Source organism: Scyliorhinus torazame, chromosome 4, assembly GCF_047496885.1.
Source record: "Scyliorhinus torazame isolate Kashiwa2021f chromosome 4, sScyTor2.1, whole genome shotgun sequence".
NCBI classification, from domain to species: domain Eukaryota; kingdom Metazoa; phylum Chordata; class Chondrichthyes; order Carcharhiniformes; family Scyliorhinidae; genus Scyliorhinus; species Scyliorhinus torazame.
In genome coordinates, this window is record NC_092710.1 from 369,265,840 (window position 1) to 369,288,550 (window position 22,711).

At 54.6% G+C, this 22,711-nt stretch overlaps 1 protein-coding gene across 1 annotated transcript in view; it reads left to right on the forward strand.

The window, feature by feature from the left end:
• LOC140411533 (dynein axonemal heavy chain 6-like) overlaps positions 1-22,711 on the forward strand; it is a 218,943-nt gene that overhangs the window by 152,037 nt on the left and 44,195 nt on the right. Inside the window, exon 12 of the mRNA XM_072500620.1 lies at positions 5,661-5,818. Within this exon, the coding sequence (XP_072356721.1) occupies positions 5,661-5,818 (158 nt within the window). The remainder of the gene's footprint in view (positions 1-5,660; positions 5,819-22,711) is intronic.

A 22,711-nucleotide genomic window follows, 5' to 3' on the forward strand; every position in this document is an offset into this window, starting at 1 on the left:
ACCTGGACTTGTCTCTCATATACTGAACACCTGGACTGTTCTCTCATATACCTAACACCTGGACTGGTCTCTCAGATACTGAACACCTGGACTGGTCTCTCATATACTGAACACCTGGACTGGTCTCTCAGATACTGAACACCTGGACTGGTCTCTCATATACAGAACACCTGGTCTGGTCTCTCATACACTGAACACCTGGACTGGTCTCTCAGATACTGAACACCTGGACTTGTCTCTCATATACTGAACACCTGGACTGGTCTCTCATATACTGAACACCTGGACTGGCCTCTCATATACTGAACAACTTGACTGGTCTCTCAGATATGAACACCTGGACTGGTCTCTCAGATACAGAACACCTGGACTGGTCTCTCAGATACTGAACACCTGGACTGGTCTCTCATATACTGAACACCTGGGCTGGTCTCTCATATACTGAACACCTGGACTGGTCTCTCATATACTGAACACCTGGACTTGTCTCTCATATACTGAACACCTGGACAGGTCTCTCAGATACTGAACACCTGGACTGGTCTCTCGTATACAGAACACCTGGTCTGGTCTCTCATATACTGAACACCTGGACTGGTCTTTCAGATACTGAACACCTGGACTGGTCTCTCAGATACTGAACACCTGGACTGGTCTCTCATATACTGAACGCCTGGACTGGTCTCTCATATACTGAACGCCTGGACTGGTCTCTCAGATACTGAACACCTGGCCTGGCCTCTCATATACTGAACACCTTGACTGGTCTCTCATATACTGAACACCTGGACTGGTCTCTCAGATACTGAACACCTGGACTTATCTCTCAGAATGTGATCATCTGGACTGGTCTCTCAGATACTGAACACCTGGACTGGTCTCTCATACACTGAATACCTGGACTGGTCTCTCATATACTGAACACCTGGACTGGTCTCTCAGATACTGAACTCCTGGACTGGCCTCTCATATACTGAACACCTTGACTGGTCTCTCATATACTGAACACCTGGACTGGTCTCTCATACACTGAAAACCTGGACTGGTCTCTCAGATACTGAACACCTGGACTGGTCTCTCATATACTGAACACCTGGACTGGTCTCTCGTATACTGAACACCTGGACTGGTCTCTCATATACTGAACACCTTGACTGGTCTCTCAGATACTGAACACCTGGACTAGTCTCTCAGATACAGAACACCTGGACTGGTCTCTCAGATACTGAACACCTGGACTGGTCTCTCAGACACTGAACAGCTGGACTGGTCTCTCATATACAGAACACCTGGACTGGTCTCTCATATAATGAACACCTCGACTGGTCTCTCATATAATGAACACCTGGACTGGTCTCTCGTATACTGAACACCTGGACTGGTCTCTCAGACACTGAACAGCTGGACTGGTCTCTCATATAATGTACACCTGGACTGGTCTCTCATATACTGAACACCTGGACTGGTCTCTCATATAATGAACACATCGACTGATCTCTCATATAATGAACACCTCGACTGGTCTCTCATATAATGAACACCTGGACTGGTCTCTCATATAATGAACACCTGGACTGGTCTCTCGTATACTGAACACCTGGACTGGTCTCTCATATACTGAACACCTGGACTGGTCTCTCGTATACTGAACACCTGGACTGGTCTCTCATATACTGAACACCTGGACTGGCCTTTCATATACTGAACACCTGGACTGGTCTCTCATATACTGAACACCTGGACTGGTCTCTCATATTCTGAACAGCTGGACTGGTCTCTCAGAAAGTGAACACCTGGACTGGTCTCTCATATACTGAACACCTGGACTGGTCTCTCATACACTGAAAACCTGGACTGGTCTCTCAGAAACTGAACACCTGGACTGGTCTCTCATATACTGAACACCTGGACTGGTCTCTCATATTCTGAACACCTGGACTGGTCTCTCACACACTGAACACCTGGACTGATCTCTCGGATACTGAACACCTGGACTGGCCTCTCAGATACTGAACACCTGGACTGGTCTCTCATATACTGAACACCTGGACTGGTCTCTCATATACTGAACACCTGGACTAGTCTCACAGATACTGAACACCTGGACTGGTCACTCATATACTGAACACCTGGACTGGTCTCTCATATACTCAACACCAGGACTGGTCTCTCATATTCTGAACACCTGGACTGGTCTCTCAGATACTGAACATCTGGACTGGTCTCTCATATACTGAGCACCTGGACTGGTCTATCATATACTGAACACCTGGACTAGTCTCTCAGATACTGAACACCTGGACTGGTCTCTCACATACTGAACACCTGGACTGGTCTCTCAGATACTGAACACCTGGACTGGTCTCTCAGATACTGAACACCTGGACTGGTCTCTCAGATACTGAACACCTGGACTGGTCTCTCATATACTGAACACCTGGGCTGGTCTCTCATATACTGAACACCTGGACTGGTCTCTCATATACTGAACACCTGGACTTGTCTCTCATATACTGAACACCTGGACAGGTCTCTCAGATACTGAACACCTGGACTGGTCTCTCGTATACAGAACACCTGGTCTGGTCTCTCAGATACTGAACACCTGGACTGGTCTCTCAGATACTGAACACCTGGACTGGTCTTTCAGATACTGAACGCCTGGACTGGCCTCTCAGATACAGAACACCTGGACTGGTCTCTCATATACTGAACGCCTGGACTGGTCTCTCAGATACTGAACACCTGGCCTGGCCTCTCATATACTGAACACCTTGACTGGTCTCTCATATACTGAACACCTGGACTGGTCTCTCAGATACTGAACACCTGGACTTATCTCTCAGAATGTGATCATCTGGACTGGTCTCTCAGATACTGAACACCTGGACTGGTCTCTCATACACTGAATACCTGGACTGGTCTCTCATATACTGAACACCTGGACTGGTCTCTCAGATACTGAACACCTGGACTGGCCTCTCATATACTGAACACCTTGACTGGTCTCTCATCTACTGAACACCTGGACTGGTCTCTCATACACTGAAAACCTGGACTGGTCTCTCAGATACTGAACACCTGGACTGGTCTCTCATATACTGAACACCTGGACTGGTCTCTCGTATACTGAACACCTGGACTGGTCTCTCATATACTGAACACCTTGACTGGTCTCTCAGATACTGAACACCTGGACTAGTCTCTCAGATACAGAACACCTGGACTGGTCTCTCAGATACTGAACACCTGGACTGGTCTCTCAGACACTGAACAGCTGGACTGGTCTCTCATATACTGAACACCTGGACTGGTCTCTCATATAATGAACACCTCGACTGGTCTCTCATATAATGAACACCTGGACTGGTCTCTCGTATACTGAACACCTGGACTGGTCTCTCAGACACTGAACAGCTGGACTGGTCTCTCATATAATGAACACCTGGACTGGTCTCTCATATACTGAACACCTGGACTGGTCTCTCATATAATGAACACATCGACTGATCTCTCATATAATGAACACCTCGACTGGTCTCTCATATAATGAACACCTGGACTGGTCTCTCATATAATGAACACCTGGACTGGTCTCTCGTATACTGAACACCTGGACTGGTCTCTCGTATAATGAACACCTGGACTGGTCTCTCATATAATGAACACCTGGACTGGTCTCTCGTATAATGAACACCTGGACTGGTCTCTCAGAATGTGAACACCTGGACTGGTCTCTCAGAATGTGAACACCTGGACTGGTCTCTCAGAATGTGAACACCTGGACTGGTCTCTCAGAATGTGAACACCTGGACTGGTCTCTCAGGTGAAGGATGTGGTGGGGTCCATGCCGGTGACTCCCGCAGGGGAGGTGCCTGATCACCAAAACATTTCAGACTCTCCATCTCCCCTCCCCAGCTCTTCCTATCCCTGGCGCACCACATGTACAGCGGGCAGAACAGGATGGCACCATGTCACCTGGGACTCCTGAGCAGCAGCCGGGCCCATCCAGGCCCGGTAGCCCCAGAAGACGCCCGCCAACCGGGTCCCAGGTGGCAGGGCTGGAATCGCAGCAGGCTGCCTCCATACCTGCTATCCCTGGGGAGCCACCTCGGCGTAGTGTCACCCTAGCCCCATGTCCATTCCCCCTCCCGAGCAGGGCGCCCACCCACCCCAGCCAGCCCAACAACTGTCCGGCCCGATAGCCCATCGTAACGTCTCTGCGAGTCCGGCCTCTTCTCTCTCCCTCATCAGCCACAGCATCTGCTTCTCGATGTTTCAAATGAACCTCGCCGTCGGGAATTCCCCCCAGTAGAGGTGGAGAATCGCGGAGGCCCCGGAGAATACGGGGTGAGGCCCATTAATGATGTGCAAACGGTGTTTGCTGTATGTACGGATTGGAACGCATTGACGCCGCTGTCGAGGTACTGGAGAATTGCGATTTGACGTGAACCCGGCGCCCGCTAGAATTTCTGCTTCAAAACTGATTCTCCGCCCGATCGCCTTCCCGATTTCACCGTCGGTCGACAGAGAATCCCAGCCTGTTTTCAAGAAGCAGTTAGATGTAGCACTTGGGGTAAAAGGGATCAAAGGATATGGGGGAAAGTGGGAACAGGCCATTGAGCTGGATAATCAGCCATGATCAGACTGGATGGCAGAACAGGCTCCAAGGGCCGAATAGCCTCCTCCTGCTCCTGTTTTCCAGGTTTCTATGGGGCGTTTTTGAGCCTCTCTCTCTCCGCCTACGAGAAACTCAGAGTGGGATCAAAATCCTGAGCGTCTCCAAATATCCGATTCTCGCCGGCAGATTTGGGTTTTGGAACTGTCACCGCCCCCGCCCCCACCTCCAGTAGAATGGTGCGAACTGCGCCGGGGGGCCGCGAACCTCAGTTTAAAACATTAGCATGCCATCAGCCAGCACCAAACCTTCCTCCCCCACTGCGGAATATTCGGCATGTGATATGACGCTGGTGAGGCTTACAACAGGTTTGGCCAGGCGGGAGGCGGTGGAGGAGCTCCCTCTGGGAGAGCTGGGGGGTGGATAGAGGGACATGCCCTGGCTGTGCCCGGGCACTACCCACTTGCACAGGTTGTCACTGGCAATCTGGCACTGCCAACTTGGCACTAACAGTCTGTGCCACGGGCAGTGGCAGTACCCTAGTGGGAGCCCCGTGTGAGGGTGAGGTACATGTCTGTTGGGCGGAGGGGGGTGAGGGGGGGAGTGAACTTGAGGAAGTGATGCCGGCAATGAATGTCGGCAAGGGGAGGGCCCCCAAGACCTCCGCCATGTGGGCTGCAGTGCTGGCCGAGGTCTGTTTGACGCCGGTTCCCAGCTCCCAGAGGCTCCGGCCCACCAGAGTGATGGCGTAAACCACACCCACCCATTTCTTTTACCAAAGAGTCTCTTGGAACTGACACTTTCCCATCTTTGGGTAAGATTCTGTCACTCCACCATCGGCCGCCTCGACCCCCAGTTCTGGAATTCCTACAGCTCGCCACCTCTCCCTCGCCCTTCACATGTCTCGTCAAAAGCCCCCTCATTGACCAAGCTGTTGATAACCTGACCCAATAGCTCCTTTGGTGGCTCATTGTTGAATAATGTTCTGAACACACATCTGCCTGGCGCCTGACCTGAGCTCGTTAAACTTTTACCACTGCAGGATTTCTCACAGCGCTGTTACAAAACCATGCCCGGAAACATGGGATATCTGTGGATAGGGTCACCTTCGAGTTTCACGTGCAGCCTCCCAGTAGGCAGGCCGAGGATCGCTTGAGCATCTCAAAACACAAAACTCAAATCTGGATGCAAGCCTTCAAGGTGAGTGCATGCTAACTCTGGAATAACATGGTCAGGAGAAATTGTTAGGGAAAGGAGAACAGGGTAGCACAGAGTACAATATATATATGATGATGAGGGGGAGTATATTGGGACAGAGTGGGGTGCATACCCGGGGTGATGATGTGGGGGAGCATGCTGGGGCAGAGTGGGGTGTATACTCGAGGCAGAGTGGGGTATATAACCACCGTGGTGATGAGGAAGAGTATACTGAGACAGAGTGGGGTGTATACCTAGGATGATGATGAGGGGGAGTATACTGGGACATAGTGGGATATATACCCATCGTAATGATGAGGGGGAGTATACCGAGACAGAGTGGGGTTGTACCCAGGGTGATTATGAGGGGGAGTATACTGGCACAGAGTGGGGGTGTATACCCAGGGTGATGATGTGGGGGAGTATACTGGGGCAGAGTGCGGTGTATACCCAGGATGATGATGTGGGGGAGTATATGGATAGAGTGGGGTGCATGCGGAGGGTGATGATGAGGGGGAGTATACTGGGATAGAGTGGGGGTGTATACCCAGGGTGATGATGAGGGGGAGTATACTGGCACAGAGTGGGGGTGTATACCCAGGGTGATGATGAGGGGGAGTATACTGAGGCAGAGTGGGGTGTATACCCAGGATGATGATGTGGGGGAGTATACTGGGATAGAGTGGGTGTACTCGGAGGGTGATGATGAGGGGGAGTATACTGGGATAGAGTGGGGTGTACTCGGAGGGTGATGATGTGGGGGAGTATGCTGGGATAGAGTGGGGTGTATACCCAGGGTGATGATGTGGGGGAGTATACTGAAGCAGTGTGGGGTGTATACACAGGATGATGATGTGGGGGAGTATACTGGGATAGAGTGGGGATATAGCCAGGGTGATGATGAAGAGGAAGTATACTGGGGCAGAGTGAGGTGTATACCCAGGGTGATGATGAATAGGAAGTATACTGGGGCAGTGTGGGGTGTATATCCAGGGTGACGATGAAGAGTAAGTATACTGGGGCAGTGTGGGGTGTATACCCAGGGTGATGATGAAGAGGAAGTATACTGGGGCAGAGTGAGGTGTATATACAGGGTGATGATGAAGAGGAAGTATACTGGGGCAGTGTGGGGTGTATATACAGGGTGATGATGAAGAAAAAGTATACTGGGGCAGAATGAGGTGTATACCCAGGGTGATGATGAAGAGGAAGTATACTGGGGCAGTGTGGGGTGTATACCCAGGGTGATGATGAAGAGGAAGTATACTGGGGCAGTGTGGGGTGTATACCCAGGGTGATGATGAATAGGAAGTATACTGGGGCAGTGTGGGGTGTATACCCAGGGTGATGATGAAGAGGAAGTATACTGGGGCAGTGTGGGGTGTATACCCAGGGTGATGATGAAGAGGAAGTATACTGGGGCAAGTGGGGTGTATACCCAGGGTGATGATGAAGAGGAAGTATACTGGGGCAGTGTGGGGTGTATACCCAGGGTGATGATGAAGAGGAAGTATACTGGGGCAGTGTGGGGTGTATATCCAGGATGACGATGAAGAGGAAGTATACTGGGGCAGAGTGAGGTGTATATCCAGGGTGATGATGAAGAGGAAGTATACTGGGGCAAGTGGGGTGTATACCCAGGGTGATGATGAAGAGGAAGTATACTGGGGCAGTGTGGGGTGTATACCCAGGGTGATGATGAAGAGGAAGTATACTGGGGCAGTGTGGGGTGTATATCCAGGGTGATGATGAAGAGGAAGTATACTGGGGCAGTGTGGGGTGTATACCCAGGGTGATGATGAAGAGGAAGTATACTGGGGCAGTGTGAGGTGTATATCCAGGGTGATGATGAAGAGGAAGTATACTGGGGCAGTGTGGGGTGTATATCCAGGGTGATGATGAAGAGGAAGTATACTGGGGCAGTGTGGGGTGTATACCCAGGGTGATGATGAAGAGGAAGTATACTGGGGCAGTGTGAGGTGTATATCCAGGGTGATGATGAAGAGGAAGTAAACTGGGGCAGTGTGGGATGTACTCGGAGGGTGATGATGAGGGGGAGTATACTGGGATAGAGTGGGGTGTATACCCAGGGTGATGATGTGGGGGAGTATACTGGGATAGAGTGGGGTGTACACCCAGGGTGATGATGTGGGGGAGTATACTGGGATAGAGTGGGGGTATAGCCAGGGTGATGATGAAGAGGAAGTGTACTGGGGCAGTGTGGGGTGTACTCGGAGGGTGATGATGAGGGGGAGTATACTGGGATAGAGTGGGGTGTACTCGGAGGGTGATGATGTGGGGGAGCATGCTGGGATAGAGTGGGGTGTATGCCCAGGGTGATGATGTGGGGGAGTATGCTGGGATAGAGTGGGGTGTACACCCAGGGTGATGATGTGGGGGAGTATATGGACATAGTGGGGTGCACGCGGAGGGTGATGATGAGGGGGAGTATACTGGCAAAGACTGGGGGTGTATACCCAGGGTGATGATGTGGGGGAGTATACTGGGATAGAGTGGGGGTGTATGCCCAGGGTGATGATGTGGGGGAGTATGCTGGGATAGAGTGGGGTGTACACCCAGGGTGATGATGTGGGGGAGTATATGGACATAGTGGGGTGCACGCGGAGGGTGATGATGAGGGGGAGTATACTGGCACAGACTGGGGGTGTATACCCAGGGTGATGATGTGGGGGAGTATACTGAAGCAGTGTGGGGTGTACCCAGGATGATGATGTGGGGGAGTATACTGGGATAGAGTGGGGGTATAGCCAGGGTGATGATGAAGAGGAAGTATACTGGGGCAGTGTGGGGTGTATACCCAGGGTGATGATGAAGAGGAAGTATACTGGGGCAGTGTGGGGTGTATACCCAGGGTGATGATGAAGAGGAAGTATACTGGGGCAGTGTGGGGTGTATACCCAGGGTGATGATGAATAGGAAGTATACTGGGGCAGTGTGGGGTGTATATCCAGGGTGATGATGAAGAGGAAGTATACTGGGGCAGTGTGGGGTGTATACCCAGGATGATGATGAAGAGGAAGTATACTGGGGCAGTGTGGGGTGTATACCCAGGGTGATGATGAAGAGGAAGTATACTGGGGCAGTGTGGGGTGTATACCCAGGGTGATGATGAATAGGAAGTATACTGGGGCAGTGTGGGGTGTATATCCAGGGTGATGATGAAGAGGAAGTATACTGGGGCAGTGTGGGGTGTATACCCAGGGTGATGATGAAGAGGAAGTATACTGGGGCAGTGTGGGGTGTATACCCAGGGTGATGATGAAGAGGAAGTATACTGGGGCAGTGTGGGGTGTATATCCAGGGTGACGATGAAGAGGAAGTATACTGGGGCAGAGTGAGGTGTATATCTAGGGTGATGATGAAGAGGAAGTATACTGGGGCAGTGTGGGGTGTATACCCAGGGTGATGATGAAGAGGAAGTATACTGGGGCAGTGTGGGGTGTATATCCAGGGTGATGATGAAGAGGAAGTATACTGGGGCAGTGTGGGGTGTATACCCAGGGTGATGATGAAGTGGAAGTATACTGGGGCAGAGTGGGGTGTATACCCAGGGTGATGATGTGGGGGAGTATACTGGGATAGAGTGGGGGTGTATGCCCAGGGTGATGATGTGGGGGAGTATGCTGGGATAGAGTGGGGTGTACACCCAGGGTGATGATGTGGGGGAGTATATGGACATAGTGGGGTGCACGCGGAGGGTGATGATGAGGGGGAGTATACTGGCACAGAGTGGGGGTGTATACCCAGGGTGATGATGTGGGGGAGTATACTGAAGCAGTGTGGGGTGTATACCCAGGATGATGATGTGGAGGAGTATACTGGGATAGAGTGGGGGTATAGCCAGGGTGATGATGAAGAGGAAGTATACTGGGGCAGTGTGGGGGGTATAGCCAGGGTGATGATGAATATGAAGTATACTGGGATAGAGTGGGGGTATAGCCAGGGTGATGATGAACAGGAAGTATACTGGGGCAGAGTGAGGTGTATATCCAGGGTGATGATGAAGAGGAAGTATACTGGGGCAAGTGGGGTGTATACCCAGGGTGATGATGAAGAGGAAGTATACTGGGGCAGTGTGGGGTGTATACCCAGGGTGATGATGAAGAGGAAGTATACTGGGGCAGTGTGGGGTGTATACCCAGGGTGATGATGAAGAGGAAGTATACTGGGGCAGAGTGAGGTGTATATCCAGGGTGATGATGAAGAGGAAGTATACTGGGGCAGTGTGGGGTGCATACCCAGGGTGATGATGAAGAGGAAGTATACTGGGGCAGAGTGAGGTGTATATCCAGGGTGATGATGAAGAGGAAGTATACTGGGGCAGTGTGGGGTGTACTCGGAGGGTGATGATGAGGGGGAGTATACTGGGATAGAGTGGGGTGTATACCCAGGGTGATGATGTGGGGGAGTATACTGGGATAGAGTGGGGTGTACACCCAGGATGATGATGTGGGGGAGTATACTGGGACATAGTGTGATATATACCCATCGTAATGATGAGGGGGAGTATACCGAGACAGAGTGGGGTTGTACCCAGGGTGATTATGAGGGGGAGTATACTGGGGCAGAGTGGGGTGTATACCCCGGATGATGATGTGGGGGAGTATATGGACAGAGTGGGGTGCACGCGGAGAGTGATGATGAGGGGGAATATACTGGCACAGAGTGGGGGTGTATACCCAGGGTGATGATGTGGGGGAGTATACTGGGATAGAGTGTGGTGTACCCGGAGGGTGATGATGAGGGGGAGTATACTGGGATAGAGTGGGGTATACTCGGAGGGTGGTGATGAGGGGGAGTATACTGGGATAGAGTGGGGTGTATACCCAGGATGATGATGAGGGGGAGTATACTGGGATAGAGTGGGGTGTACTCGGAGGGTGATGATGAGGGGGAGTATACTGGGATAGAGTGGGGTGTACTCGGAGGGTGATGATGTGGTGGAGTATGCTGGGATAGAGTGGGGTGTATACACAGGGTGATGATGTGGGGGAGTATACTGGGATAGAGTGGGGTGTATACCCAGGGTGATGATGAAGAGGAAGTATACTGGGGCAGTGTGGGGTGTATACCCAGGGTGAAGATGAAGAGGAAGTATACTGGGGCAGTGTGGGGTGTATATCCAGGGTGACGATGAAGAGGAAGTATACTGGGGCAGAGTGAGGTGTATATCCAGGGTGATGATGAAGAGGAAGTATACTGGGGCAGTGTGGGGTGTATACCCAGGGTGATGATGAAGAGGAAGTATACTGGGGCAGTGTGGGGTGTATACCCAGGGTGATGATGAAGAGGAAGTATAGTGGGGCAGTGTGGGGTGTATATCCAGGGTGATGATGAAGAGGAAGTATACTGGGGCAGTGTGGGGTGTATACCCAGGGTGATGATGAAGAGGAAGTATACTGGGGCAGTGTGGGGTGTATACCCAGGGTGATGATGAAGAGGAAGTATACTGGGGCAGAGTGACGTGTATATCCAGGGTGATAATGAAGAGGAAGTATACTGGGGCAGTGTGGGGTGCATACCCAGGGTGGTGATGAAGTGGAAGTATACTGGGGCAGAGTGAGGTGTATATCCAGGGTGATGATGAAGAGGAAGTATACTGGGGCAGTGTGGGGTGTACTCGGAGGGTGATGATGAGGGGGAGTATACTGGGGTAGAGTGGGGTGTATACCCAGGGTGATGATGTGGGGGAGTATACTGGGATAGAGTGGTGGTGTATGCCCAGGGTGATGATGTGGGGGAGTATGCTGGGATAGAGTGGGGTGTACACCCAGGGTGATGATGTGGGGGAGTATATGGACATAGTGGGGTGCACGCGGAGGGTGATGATGAGGGGGAGTATACTGGCACAGAGTGGGGGTGTATACCCAGGGTGATGATGTGGGGGAGTATACTGAAGCAGTGTGGGGTGTATACCCAGGATGATGATGTGGGGGAGTATACTGGGATAGAGTGGGGGTATAGCCAGGGTGATGATGAAGAGGAAGTATACTGGGGCAGTGTGGGGGGTATAGCCAGGGTGATGATGAATATGAAGTATACTGGGATAGAGTGGGGGTATAGCCAGGGTGATGATGAAGAGGAAGTATACTGGGGCAGTGTGGGGTGTATACCCAGGGTGATGATGAATAGGAAGTATACTGGGGCAGTGTGGGGTGTATATCCAGGGTGATGATGAAGAGGAAGTATACTGGGGCAGTGTGGGGTGTATACCCAGGGTGATGATGAAGAGGAAGTATACTGGGGCAGAGTGAGGTGTATATCCAGGGTGATGATGAAGAGGAAGTATACTGGGGCAGTGTGGGGTGTATACCCAGGGTGATGATGAAGAGGAAGTATTCTGGGGCAGTGTGGGGTGTATATCCAGGGTGATGATGAAGAGGAAGTATACTGGGGCAGTGTGGGGTGTATACCCAGGGTGATGATGAAGGGGAAGTATACTGGGGCAGAGTGAGGTGTATATCCAGGGTGATGATGAAGAGGAAGTATACTGGGGCAGTGTGGGGTGCATACCCAGGGTGATGATGAAGAGGAAGTATACTGGGGCAGAGTGAGGTGTATATCCAGGGTGATGATGAAGAGGAAGTATACTGGGGCAGTGTGGGGTGTATACCCAGGGTGATGATGAAGAGGAAGTATTCTGGGGCAGTGTGGGGTGTATATCCAGGGTGATGATGAAGAGGAAGTATACTGGGGCAGTGTGGGGTGTATACCCAGGGTGATGATGAAGGGGAAGTATACTGGGGCAGAGTGAGGTGTATATCCAGGGTGATGATGAAGAGGAAGTATACTGGGGCAGTGTGGGGTGCATACCCAGGGTGATGATGAAGAGGAAGTATACTGGGGCAGAGTGAGGTGTATATCCAGGGTGATGATGAAGAGGAAGTATACTGGGGCAGTGTGGGGTGTACTCGGAGGGTGATGATGAGGGGGAGTATACTGGGATAGAGAGGGGTGTATACCCAGGGTGATGATGTGGGGGAGTATACTGGGATAGAGTGGGGTGTACACCCAGGATGATGATGTGGGGGAGTATACTGGGACATAGTGGGATATATACCCATCGTAATGATGAGTGGGAGTATACCGAGACAGAGTGGGGTTGTACCCAGGGTGATTATGAGGGGGAGTATACTGGCACAGAGTGGGGATGTATACCCAGGGTGATGATGTGGGGGAGTATATGGACAGAGTGGGGTGCACGCGGAGGGTGATGATGAGGGGGAGTATACTGGCACAGAGTGGGGGTGTATACCCAGGGTGATGATGAGGGGGTGTATACTGAGGCAGAGTGGGGTGTATACCCAGGATGATGATGTGGGGGAGTATACTGGGATAGAGTGGGGTGTACTCGGAGGGTGGTGATGAGGGGGAGTATACTGGGATAGAGTGGGGTGTATACCCAGGATGATGATGAGGGGGAGTATACTGGGATAGAGTGGGGTGAACTCGGAGGGTGATGATGAGGGGGAGTATACTGGGATAGAGTGGGGTGTACTCGGAGGGTGATGATGTGGGGGAGCATGCTGGGATAGAGTGGGGTGTATACACAGGGTGATGAAGTGGGGGAGTATACTGGGATAGAGTGGGGTATACTCGGAGGGTGGTGATGAGGGGGAGTATACTGGGATAGAGTGGGGTATACTCGGAGGGTGGTGATGAGGGGGAGTATACTGGGATAGAGTGGGGTGTATACCCAGGATGATGATGAGGGGGAGTATACTGGGATAGAGTGGGGTGAACTCGGAGGGTGATGATGAGGGGGAGTATACTGGGATAGAGTGGGGTGTACTCGGAGGGTGATGATGTGGGGGAGCATGCTGGGATAGAGTGGGGTGTATACACAGGGTGATGAAGTGGGGGAGTATACTGGGATAGAGTGGGGTGTATACCCAGGATGATGATGAGGGGGAGTATACTGGGATAGAGTGGGGTGTACTCGGAGGGTGATGATGTGGTGGAGTATGCTGGGATAGAGTGGCGTGTACACCCAGGGTGATGATGTGGGGGAGTATACTGGGATAGAGTGGGGTGTATACCCAGGGTGATGATGAGGGGGAGTATACTGGGATAGAGTGGGGTGTATACCCAGGGTGATGATGTGGGGGAGTATACTGGGATAGAGTGGGGTGTACACCCAGGATGATGATGTGGGGGAGTATACTGGGATAGAGTGGGGGTGTATGCCCAGGGTGATGATGTGGGGGAGTATGCTGGGATAGAGTGGGGTGTACACCCAGGGTGATGATGTGGGGGAGTATACTGGGATAGAGTGGGGTGTATACCCAGGGTGATGATGTGGGGGAGTATACTGGGATAGAGTGGGGTGTACACCCAGGATGATGATGTGGGGGAGTATACTGGGATAGAGTGGGGTGTATACCCAGGGTGATGATGTGGTGGAGTATACTGGGGCAGAGTGGGGTGTATACCCAGGGTGATGATGTGGGGGAGTATACTGGGATAGAGTGGGGTGTACACCCAGGATGATGATGTGGGGGAGTATACTGGGATAGAGTGGGGGTGTATGCCCAGGGTGATGATGTGGGGGAGTATGCTGGGATAGAGTGGGGTGTACACCCAGGGTGATGATGAAGAGGAAGTATACTGGGGCAGAGTGAGGTGTATACCCAGGGTGATAATGAAGAGGAAGTATACTGGGGCAGTGTGGGGTGTATACCCCGGGTGATGATGAAGAGGAAGTATACTGGGGCAGTGTGGGGTGTATACCCAGGGTGATGATGAAGAGGAAGTATACTGGGGCAGTGTGGGGTGTATACCCAGGGTGATGATGAAGAGGAAGTATACTGGGGCAGAGTGGGGTGTATACCCAGGGTGATGATGAAGAGAAAGTATACTGGGGCAGTGTGGGGTGTATACCCAGGGTGATGATGAAGAGGAAGTATACTGGGGCAGAGTGAGGTGTATATCCAGGGTGATGATGAAGAGGAAGTATACTGGGGCAGTGTGGGGTGTATACCCAGGGTGATGATGAAGAGGAAGTATACTGGGGCAGAGTGAGGTGTATACCCAGGGTGATGATGAAGAGGAAGTATACTGGGGCAGTGTGGGGTGTATACCCAGGGTGATGAAGAGGAAGTAGACTGGGGCAGTGTGGGGTGTATACCCAGGGTGATGAAGAGTAAGTATACTGGGGCAGAGTGGGGTGTATACCCCGGGTGATGATGAAGAGGAAGTATACTGGGGCAGAGTGAGGTGTATACCCAGGGTGATGATGAGGAGGAAGTATACTGGGGCAGTGTGGGGTGTATACCCAGGGTGATGATGAAGAGGAAGTATACTGGGGCAGAGTGAGGTGTATACCCCGGGTGATGATGAAGAGGAAGTATACTGGGGCAGAGTGAGGTGTATACCCAGGGTGATGATGAAGAGGAAGTATACTGGGGCAGTGTGGGGTGTATACCCAGGGTGATGATGAAGAGGAAGTATACTGGTGCAGAGTGGGGTGTATTCCCAGGGTGATGAAGAGGAAGTATACTGGGGCAGAGTGGGGTGTATACCCCGGGTGATAATGAAGAGGATGTATACTGGGGCAGAGTGAGGTGTATATCCAGGGTGATGATGAAGAGGAAGTATACTAGGGCAGTGTGGGGTGGATACCCAGGGTGATGATGAAGAGAAGTATACTGGGGCAGTGTGGGGTGTATACCCCGGGTGATGGTGAAGAGGAAGTATACTGGGGCAGAGTGAGGTGGATATCCAGGGTGATGATGAAGAGGAAGTATACTGGGGCAGTGTGGGGTGTATACCCAGGGTGATGATGAAGAGGAAGTATACTGGGGCAGTGTGGGGTGTCTCCCCAGGGTGATGATGTGGGGGAGTATACTGGGATAGAGTGGGGTGTACACCCAGGATGATGATGTGGGGGAGTATACTGGGATAGAGTGGGGGTGTATGCCCAGGGTGATGAATAGGAAGTATGCTGGGATAGAGTGGCGTGTACACCCAGGGTGATGATGAAGAGGAAGTATACTGGGGCAGAGTGAGGTGTATATCCAGGGTGATGATGAAGAGGAAGTATACTGGGGCAGTGTGGGGTGTATACCCAGGGTGATGATGAAGAGGAAGTATACTGGGGCAGTGTGGGGTGTATACCCAGGGTGATGATGAAGAGGAAGTATACTGGGGCAGAGTGGGGTGTATACCCAGGGTGATGATGAAGAGGAAGTATACTGGGGCAGAGTGAGGTGTATATCCAGGGTGATGATGAAGAGGAAGTATACTGGGGCAGTGTGGGGTGTATACCCAGGGTGATGATGAAGAGGAAGTATACTGGGGCAGAGTGAGGTGTATACCCAGGGTGATGATGAAGAGGAAGTATACTGGGGCAGAGTGAGGTGTATATCCAGGGTGATGATGAAGAGGAAGTATACTGGGGCAGTGTGGTGTGTATATACAGGGTGATGATGAAGAAGAAGTATACTGGGGCAGAATGAGGTGTATACCCAGGGTGATGATGAAGAGGAAGCATACTGGGGCAGTGTGGGGTGTATACCCAGGGTGATGATGAAGAGGAAGTATACTGGGGCAGTGTCGGGTGTATATCCAGGGTGATGATGAAGAGGAAGTATACTGGGGCAGAGTGAGGTGTATACCCAGGGTGATGATGAAGAGGAAGTATACTGGGGCAGAGTGAGGTGTATATCCAGGGTGAATATGAAGAGAACGTATACTGGGGCAGAGTGAGGTGTATACCCAGGGTGATGAAGAGGAAGTAAACTGGGGCAGTGTGGGGTGTATACCCCAGGTGATGATGAAGAGGAAGTATACTGGGGCAGAGTGGGGTGTATACCCAGGGTGATGAAGAGGAAGTAGACTGGGGCAATGTGGGGTGTATACCCAGGGTGATGATGAAGAGGAAGTATACTGGGGCAGTGTGGGGTGTATACCCAGGGTGATGAAGAGGAAGTATACTGGGGCTGAGTAGGGTGTATACCCCGGGTGATGATGAAGAGGAAGTATACTGGGGCATAGTGAGGTGTATACCCAGGGTGATGATGAAGAGGAAGTATACTGGGGCAGAGTGAGGTGTATACCCCGGGTGATGATGAAGAGGGAGTATACTGGGGCAGAGTGAGCTGTATACCCAGGGTGATGATGAAGAGGAAGTATACTGGGGCAGTGTGGGGTGTATACCCAGGGTGATGATGAAGAGGAAGTATACTGGGGCAGAGTGGGGTGTATACCCCGGGTGATAATGAAGAGGATGTATACTGGGGCAGAGTGAGGTGTATATCCAGGGTGATGATGAAGAGGAAGTATCCTAGGGCAGTGTGTGGTGTATACCCAGGGTGATGATGAAGAGGAAGTATACTGGGGCAGTGTGGGGTGTATACCCAGGGTGATGATGAAGAGGAAGTATACTGGGGCAGTGTGGGGTGTATATCCAGGGTGATGATGAAGAGGAAGTATACTGGGGCAGTGTGGGGTGTATACCCAGGGTGATGATGAAGAGGAAGTATACTGGGGCAGTGTGGGGTGCATACCCAGGGTGATGATGAAGAGGAAGTATACTGGGACAGTGTGGGGTGCATACCCAGGGTGATGATGAAGAGGAAGTATACTGGGGCAGAGTGAGGTGTATATCTAGGGTGATGATGAAGAGGAAGTATACTGGGGCAGTGTGGGGTGTATACCCAGGGTGATGATGAACAGGACGTATACTGGGGCAGAGTGAGGTGTATACCCAGGGTGCTGGGACTTTGTGGTGTGTGGCCTGGGTGATGATAGGGAAAGTGTACTGGGACTTTGTGGTGTGTGGCCTGGATGGAGATCAGGGAGATTGTACTGGGACTTTGTGGTGTGTGGCCTGGGTGATGATAGGGAGAGTGTACTGGGACTGTGTGGTGTGTGGCCTGGATGGAGATCAGGGACAGTGTACTGGGACTGTGTAGTGTATGGCCTGCGTGGAGATCAGGGAGAGTGTACTGGGACTTTGTGGTGTATGGCCTGGGTGGAGATCAGGGAGAGTATACTGGGACTTTGTGGTGTATGGCCTGGATGGAGAGCAGGGAGAGTGTACTGGGACTTTGTGGGGTATGGCCTGGGTGGAGATCAGTGAGATGTACTGGGACTTTGTTGTGTATGGCCTGGGTGGAGATTGGGGAGAGTGTGCTGGGACTTTGTGATGTATGGCCTGGGTGGAGATCAGGGAGAGTATACTGGGACTTGGTGGTGTATGGCCTGGATGGAGATCAGGGAGAGTGTAGTGGGACTTGGTGGTGAATGGGCTGGGTGGAAATCAGGGAGAGTGTACTGGGACTTTGTTGTGTATGGCCTGGGTGGAGATTGGGGAGAGTGTGCTGGGACTTTGTGATGTATGGCCTGGGTGGAGATCAGGGAGAGTGTACTGGGACTTTGTTGTGTATGGCCTGGGTGGAGATTGGGGAGAGTGTGCTGGGACTTTGTGATGTATGGCCTGGATGGAGATCAGGGAGAGTGTAGTGGGACTTGGTGGTGTATGGCCTGGGTGGAGATCAGGGAGAGTCGATTTCGGCGGCGTGAGAACAGCTGGTGAGTGGTGAGTCAGTTTCAGCGGGAGCATTGCGGAAGGAGGTTGCTGGGAGGTAAGTCAACCTTTAAAAACACTTGTCTTTGCAGGGGCAGGCCAGTCGATTTCGGCGGCGTGAGAACAGCTGGCTGGTTAGTCAATTTCAGCAGGAGCTGAGAATTTTTCTTTTTTTTTATTTTATTTTAAATTAGTTTTTTAGGCGGGAACAGGGGGCGTCATTCTCCGACCCCCCGCCGGGTCGGAGAATGGCCGTTGGCCGCCGTGAATCCCGCCCCCGCCCCCGCCGAAGTCTCCGAAGGGAGAAAAGTCGGCGGGGCGTTAATGGCGCCGCTGCCGCGGAGAATGTCACGGGTCTGCGCAAGGCAGCCGATTTTCGGCCTGCCGATATTCTCCCTTCCGGATGGGCCGAAGTCCCGTCGACGTGATGACCGTTGACGTCGACGTGAATCAAACCTCCTTTTTATCGGCGTGACCCGGTGCTCCAGGCTCACGCCGACCAGCGAGGAGGTGAGTGACGGCCTGGGGGGTTGGCTCTGGGCAGGAAATGGCGTGGCCGCAGACTGATTGCCTGAGGAGAGGTGTGTCTCGGCTTGTGTGTGTGTGCGGCGGGGGCGGGGGGGGGGGGGGGGGGGGGGGGTGGTTAGAGTAGGCTGGGCTCCGGGGGAGTGCCGGGAGGGGGTCCGTGCCGGGGTGGAGGTTGGGGGGGGGTCCATGCCGGGGTGGAGGTTGGGGGTTGTGGAGGGGGTCCGTGCCGGGGTGGAGGTTGGGGGGGGGTCCATGCCGGGGTGGAGGTTGGGGGTTGTGGAGGGGGTCCGTGCCGGGGTGGAGGTTGGGGAGGGGGTCCGTGCCGGGGTGGAGGTTGGGGGGGGGGGTCCGTGCCGGGGTGGAGGTTGGGGAGGGGGTCCGTGCTGGGGTGGAGGTTGGGGGTTGGGGAGGGGGTCCGTGCCGGGGTGGAGGTTGGGGAGGGGGTCCGTGCCGGGGTGGAGGTTGGGGGGGGGGGGGGGTCCGTGCCGGGGTGGAGGTTGGGGAGGGGGTCCGTGCTGGGGTGGAGGTTGGGGGTTGGGGAGGGGGTCCGTGCCGGGGTGGAGGTTGGGGAGGGGGTCCGTGCTGGGGTGGAGGTTGGGGGTTGGGGAGGGGGTCCGTGCCGGGGTGGAGGTTGGGGAGGGGGTCCGTGCCGGGGTGGAGGTTGGGGGGGGGTCCGTGCTGGGGTGGAGGTTGGGGGTTGGGGAGGGGGTCCGTGCCGGGGTGGAGGTTGAAGGTTGTGGAGGGGGTCCGTGCCGGGGTGGAGGTTGGGGGGGGGTCCATGCCGGGGTGGAGGTTGGGGGTTGTGGAGGGGGTCCGTGCCGGGGTGGAGGTTGGGGGGGGTCCGTGCTGGGGTGGAGGTTGGGGGGGGGTCCGTGCCGGGTGGAGGTTGGGGGTTGGGGAGGGGGTCCGTGCCGGGGTGGAGGTTGGGGAGGGGGTCCGTGCTGGGGTGGAGGTTGGGGGTTGGGGAGGGGGTCCGTGCCGGGGTGGAGGTTGGGGGGGGGTCCATGCTGGGGTGGAGGTTGGGGGTTGTGGAGGGGGTCCGTGCCGGGGTGGAGGTTGGGGGGGAGTCCGAGCTGGGGTGGAGGTTGGGGGGGGTCCGTGCCGGGGTGGAGGTTGGGGGTTGGGGAGGGGGTCCGTGCCGGGGTGGAGGTTGGGGAGGGGGTCCGTGCCGGGGTGGAGGTTGGGGGGGGGGGGGGGGGGGTCCGTGCCGGGGTGGGTGATGGGAGGGCAAATGAGTTGGTCCACCTGGCCAGGTGCCAGCCTCCAACAGTTGGACCCATGCGGTCCATGCCACCTGGCTGGGGGGAGGAGGGGATATGGGCAATGATGACATGTCGTCGTTCCCCTCCCCCCCACCAGGTCGTCATGTTTTCAGATCATCCAGCGATGTTGGCCGCCGTGGTGGCAGCCGCTCATGTCTATGTTGCCCTGGATGAGGAGGAGGAGGAGGAGGAGGAGGAGGAGGAGCGTGCCAGAGAGGCGGCGCAGGCTGCCGCAGAGGGGCAGGCGGCAGCCGCCCAGGCTGGAGGGACACCTGACCGACAGGACGAGGAGGGGGAGGAGGACGTCGCGGCCCCACGGCAACGGAGGCACCCGAGGGCGCCCCGTGTGTACCGGCCCCGGCAGTCATACCAGGACCTCACGGACCGGGAATGCAGGAGGAGACTCCGGATGAGCCGGGAAACCGTGGCACACATCTGCCACCTGCTGGCACACCTGTCACCGCGTGGCACTGGCGGGGGACACCCTCTCCCCGTGTCCGTCAAGGTTACGGTGGCCCTGAACTTTTATGCAACGGGGTCATTCCAGGCACCGAGTGGGGACCTGTCCGGCATATCGCAGACATCGGTGCACCGGTGCATCCGGGCAGTGACAGATGCCCTTTATGCCATGGCGCACCGCTACATCCGCTTCCCCGTGGACCGGGCCAGCCAAGATGCCCGGGCCGTGGGCTTCTCTGCCATTGCCGGGTTCCCCATGGTCCAGGGCGCGATCGATGGGATGCACGTCGCCGTGCGGCCACCTGCAGATAACAGGGCCGTGTTCACTAATAGGAAGGGGACCTATTCGATGAACGTACAGGTGGTCTGCGACCACCACATGATGATCCTGCACGTCTGCGCCCGTCACCCAGGCAGTGTACATGACTCATTCGTGTTGTCGCGGTCATCCATCCCCGGCATGTACGAGGGACGCCATCCCCGGCTGAGGGGCTGGTTGCTGGGCGACAGGGGCTACCCATTGCGATCGTGGCTGATGACGCCTATACGGAGGCCACGCAATGAGGCGGAGAACCGCTACAATGATGCCCATGTAGCGACAAGGGGAGTGATCGAGAGGTGCTTTGGCGTGCTGAAGATGCGTTTCAGGTGCCTGGACCTCTCTGGGGGCGCCCTCCAGTATCGGTCAGATAGGGTCGGCCGCATCATTGTGGTGTGCTGCGTCCTGCACAACATAGCCCAGCAGAGGGGCGATGTGCCGCAGGCAGAGGAGGGCGGAGTGGAGGAGCAGCAGGAAGAGGCCCAGTCCTCCCCAGATGAGGGGGATGGGGGCAATGGTCAGGGCAGACGGGGTAGACACAGACGGGTGGCTGTCCACCGTTACCGGCTGGCCCAGCGGGCACGGGACAGGCTGATAGCCGCCCGCTTCACTGACTAGATGGGCGTGGGAATCGGGTAGTATGGCCACAGACCGCACACCATGACAACAGCCGACCACCCACACCCCCCACCCATCCACCCACCCAGCACCCTCACCCCCCTCCCCAACCCCACACACCCCACCCGCATGCACACCACCCCCCCACTCCCAATTGCCGATCCACCGGCGGCACAACGGGCCGGGCTCACCCAGTTGCGGGTGGACGCGTGTCTATCGTAGGCCATGGAGAATGATGACAACCTGCCTCCGATGAGCTCCTGGCTCTACATCGTTGGACTATGTCTGACCCATGGCCACAGTACCACCATCCACCCGGACCATCCCTGCATGCGGCTGTGACACTGCAGCGCACGGTCCCGTCCTCTGCCCGGGGGATGTTGATGGCGGCCCAGGGGGAAGGGGGCAGACTCACCTGGGGCTGAGGTAAGACCACCCCTCACACACACACTTGCGCTCAACGTACATGACACCCCCGCACACTTTGGACAGAGCACAAAGGCAGCTTCGGTAGGTGTAACATTGACTTTAATAACCAAAGGAGTTCATGCATGTGCCCTAGCGCCTAAAACTCATCTGTGCCCTGCACCCGTGCCAACTTACTCAGTGTCTAATTGTTTAGCCTTACGGGCCCTTTGACTACGTCTACGTGGTTCCCCAGACGGTACAGCAGAACTGGAGGTGGACTCCTGTGATTCCTGCCCTCTGACACTGGATCCCTTTGGCGGCCGTTTCCTGGGGCGTCCTGGCCTAGATGGGCCAGGCTGCGGCCCGGGCGACTGGGATGGCGAGCTGCCAGCCTGTCCTGCCCGTTGCCCACACGATGCACCTGGGACGGAAGGGGGGGAGTCCGAGGTGTCGCGGTGTACCGGGACCTCCCCTACAGAGGGAGCCGGGACGGACCACACCACCTCCTCCTCCCTCGGGGTGCCCGATGGCCCCCAGGCCTCTACATGGGTGGGGGATGCGAACGGACTGGCCATCCGACGCGCCCCCGACATCTGGCGCTGCCAGTCCTGGAGGCCCGTGCTGGTATCGACAGGGGTCTGCAGGTTTGCAGCCATGGAGCCCAGGGGGTTGTCGAACCCTGTCTGCGACAGTGCGACGCCAGCTCGCACATGGCCACTGGCGCCGATGCCCTCAGCGATGGCCTGCTGAGA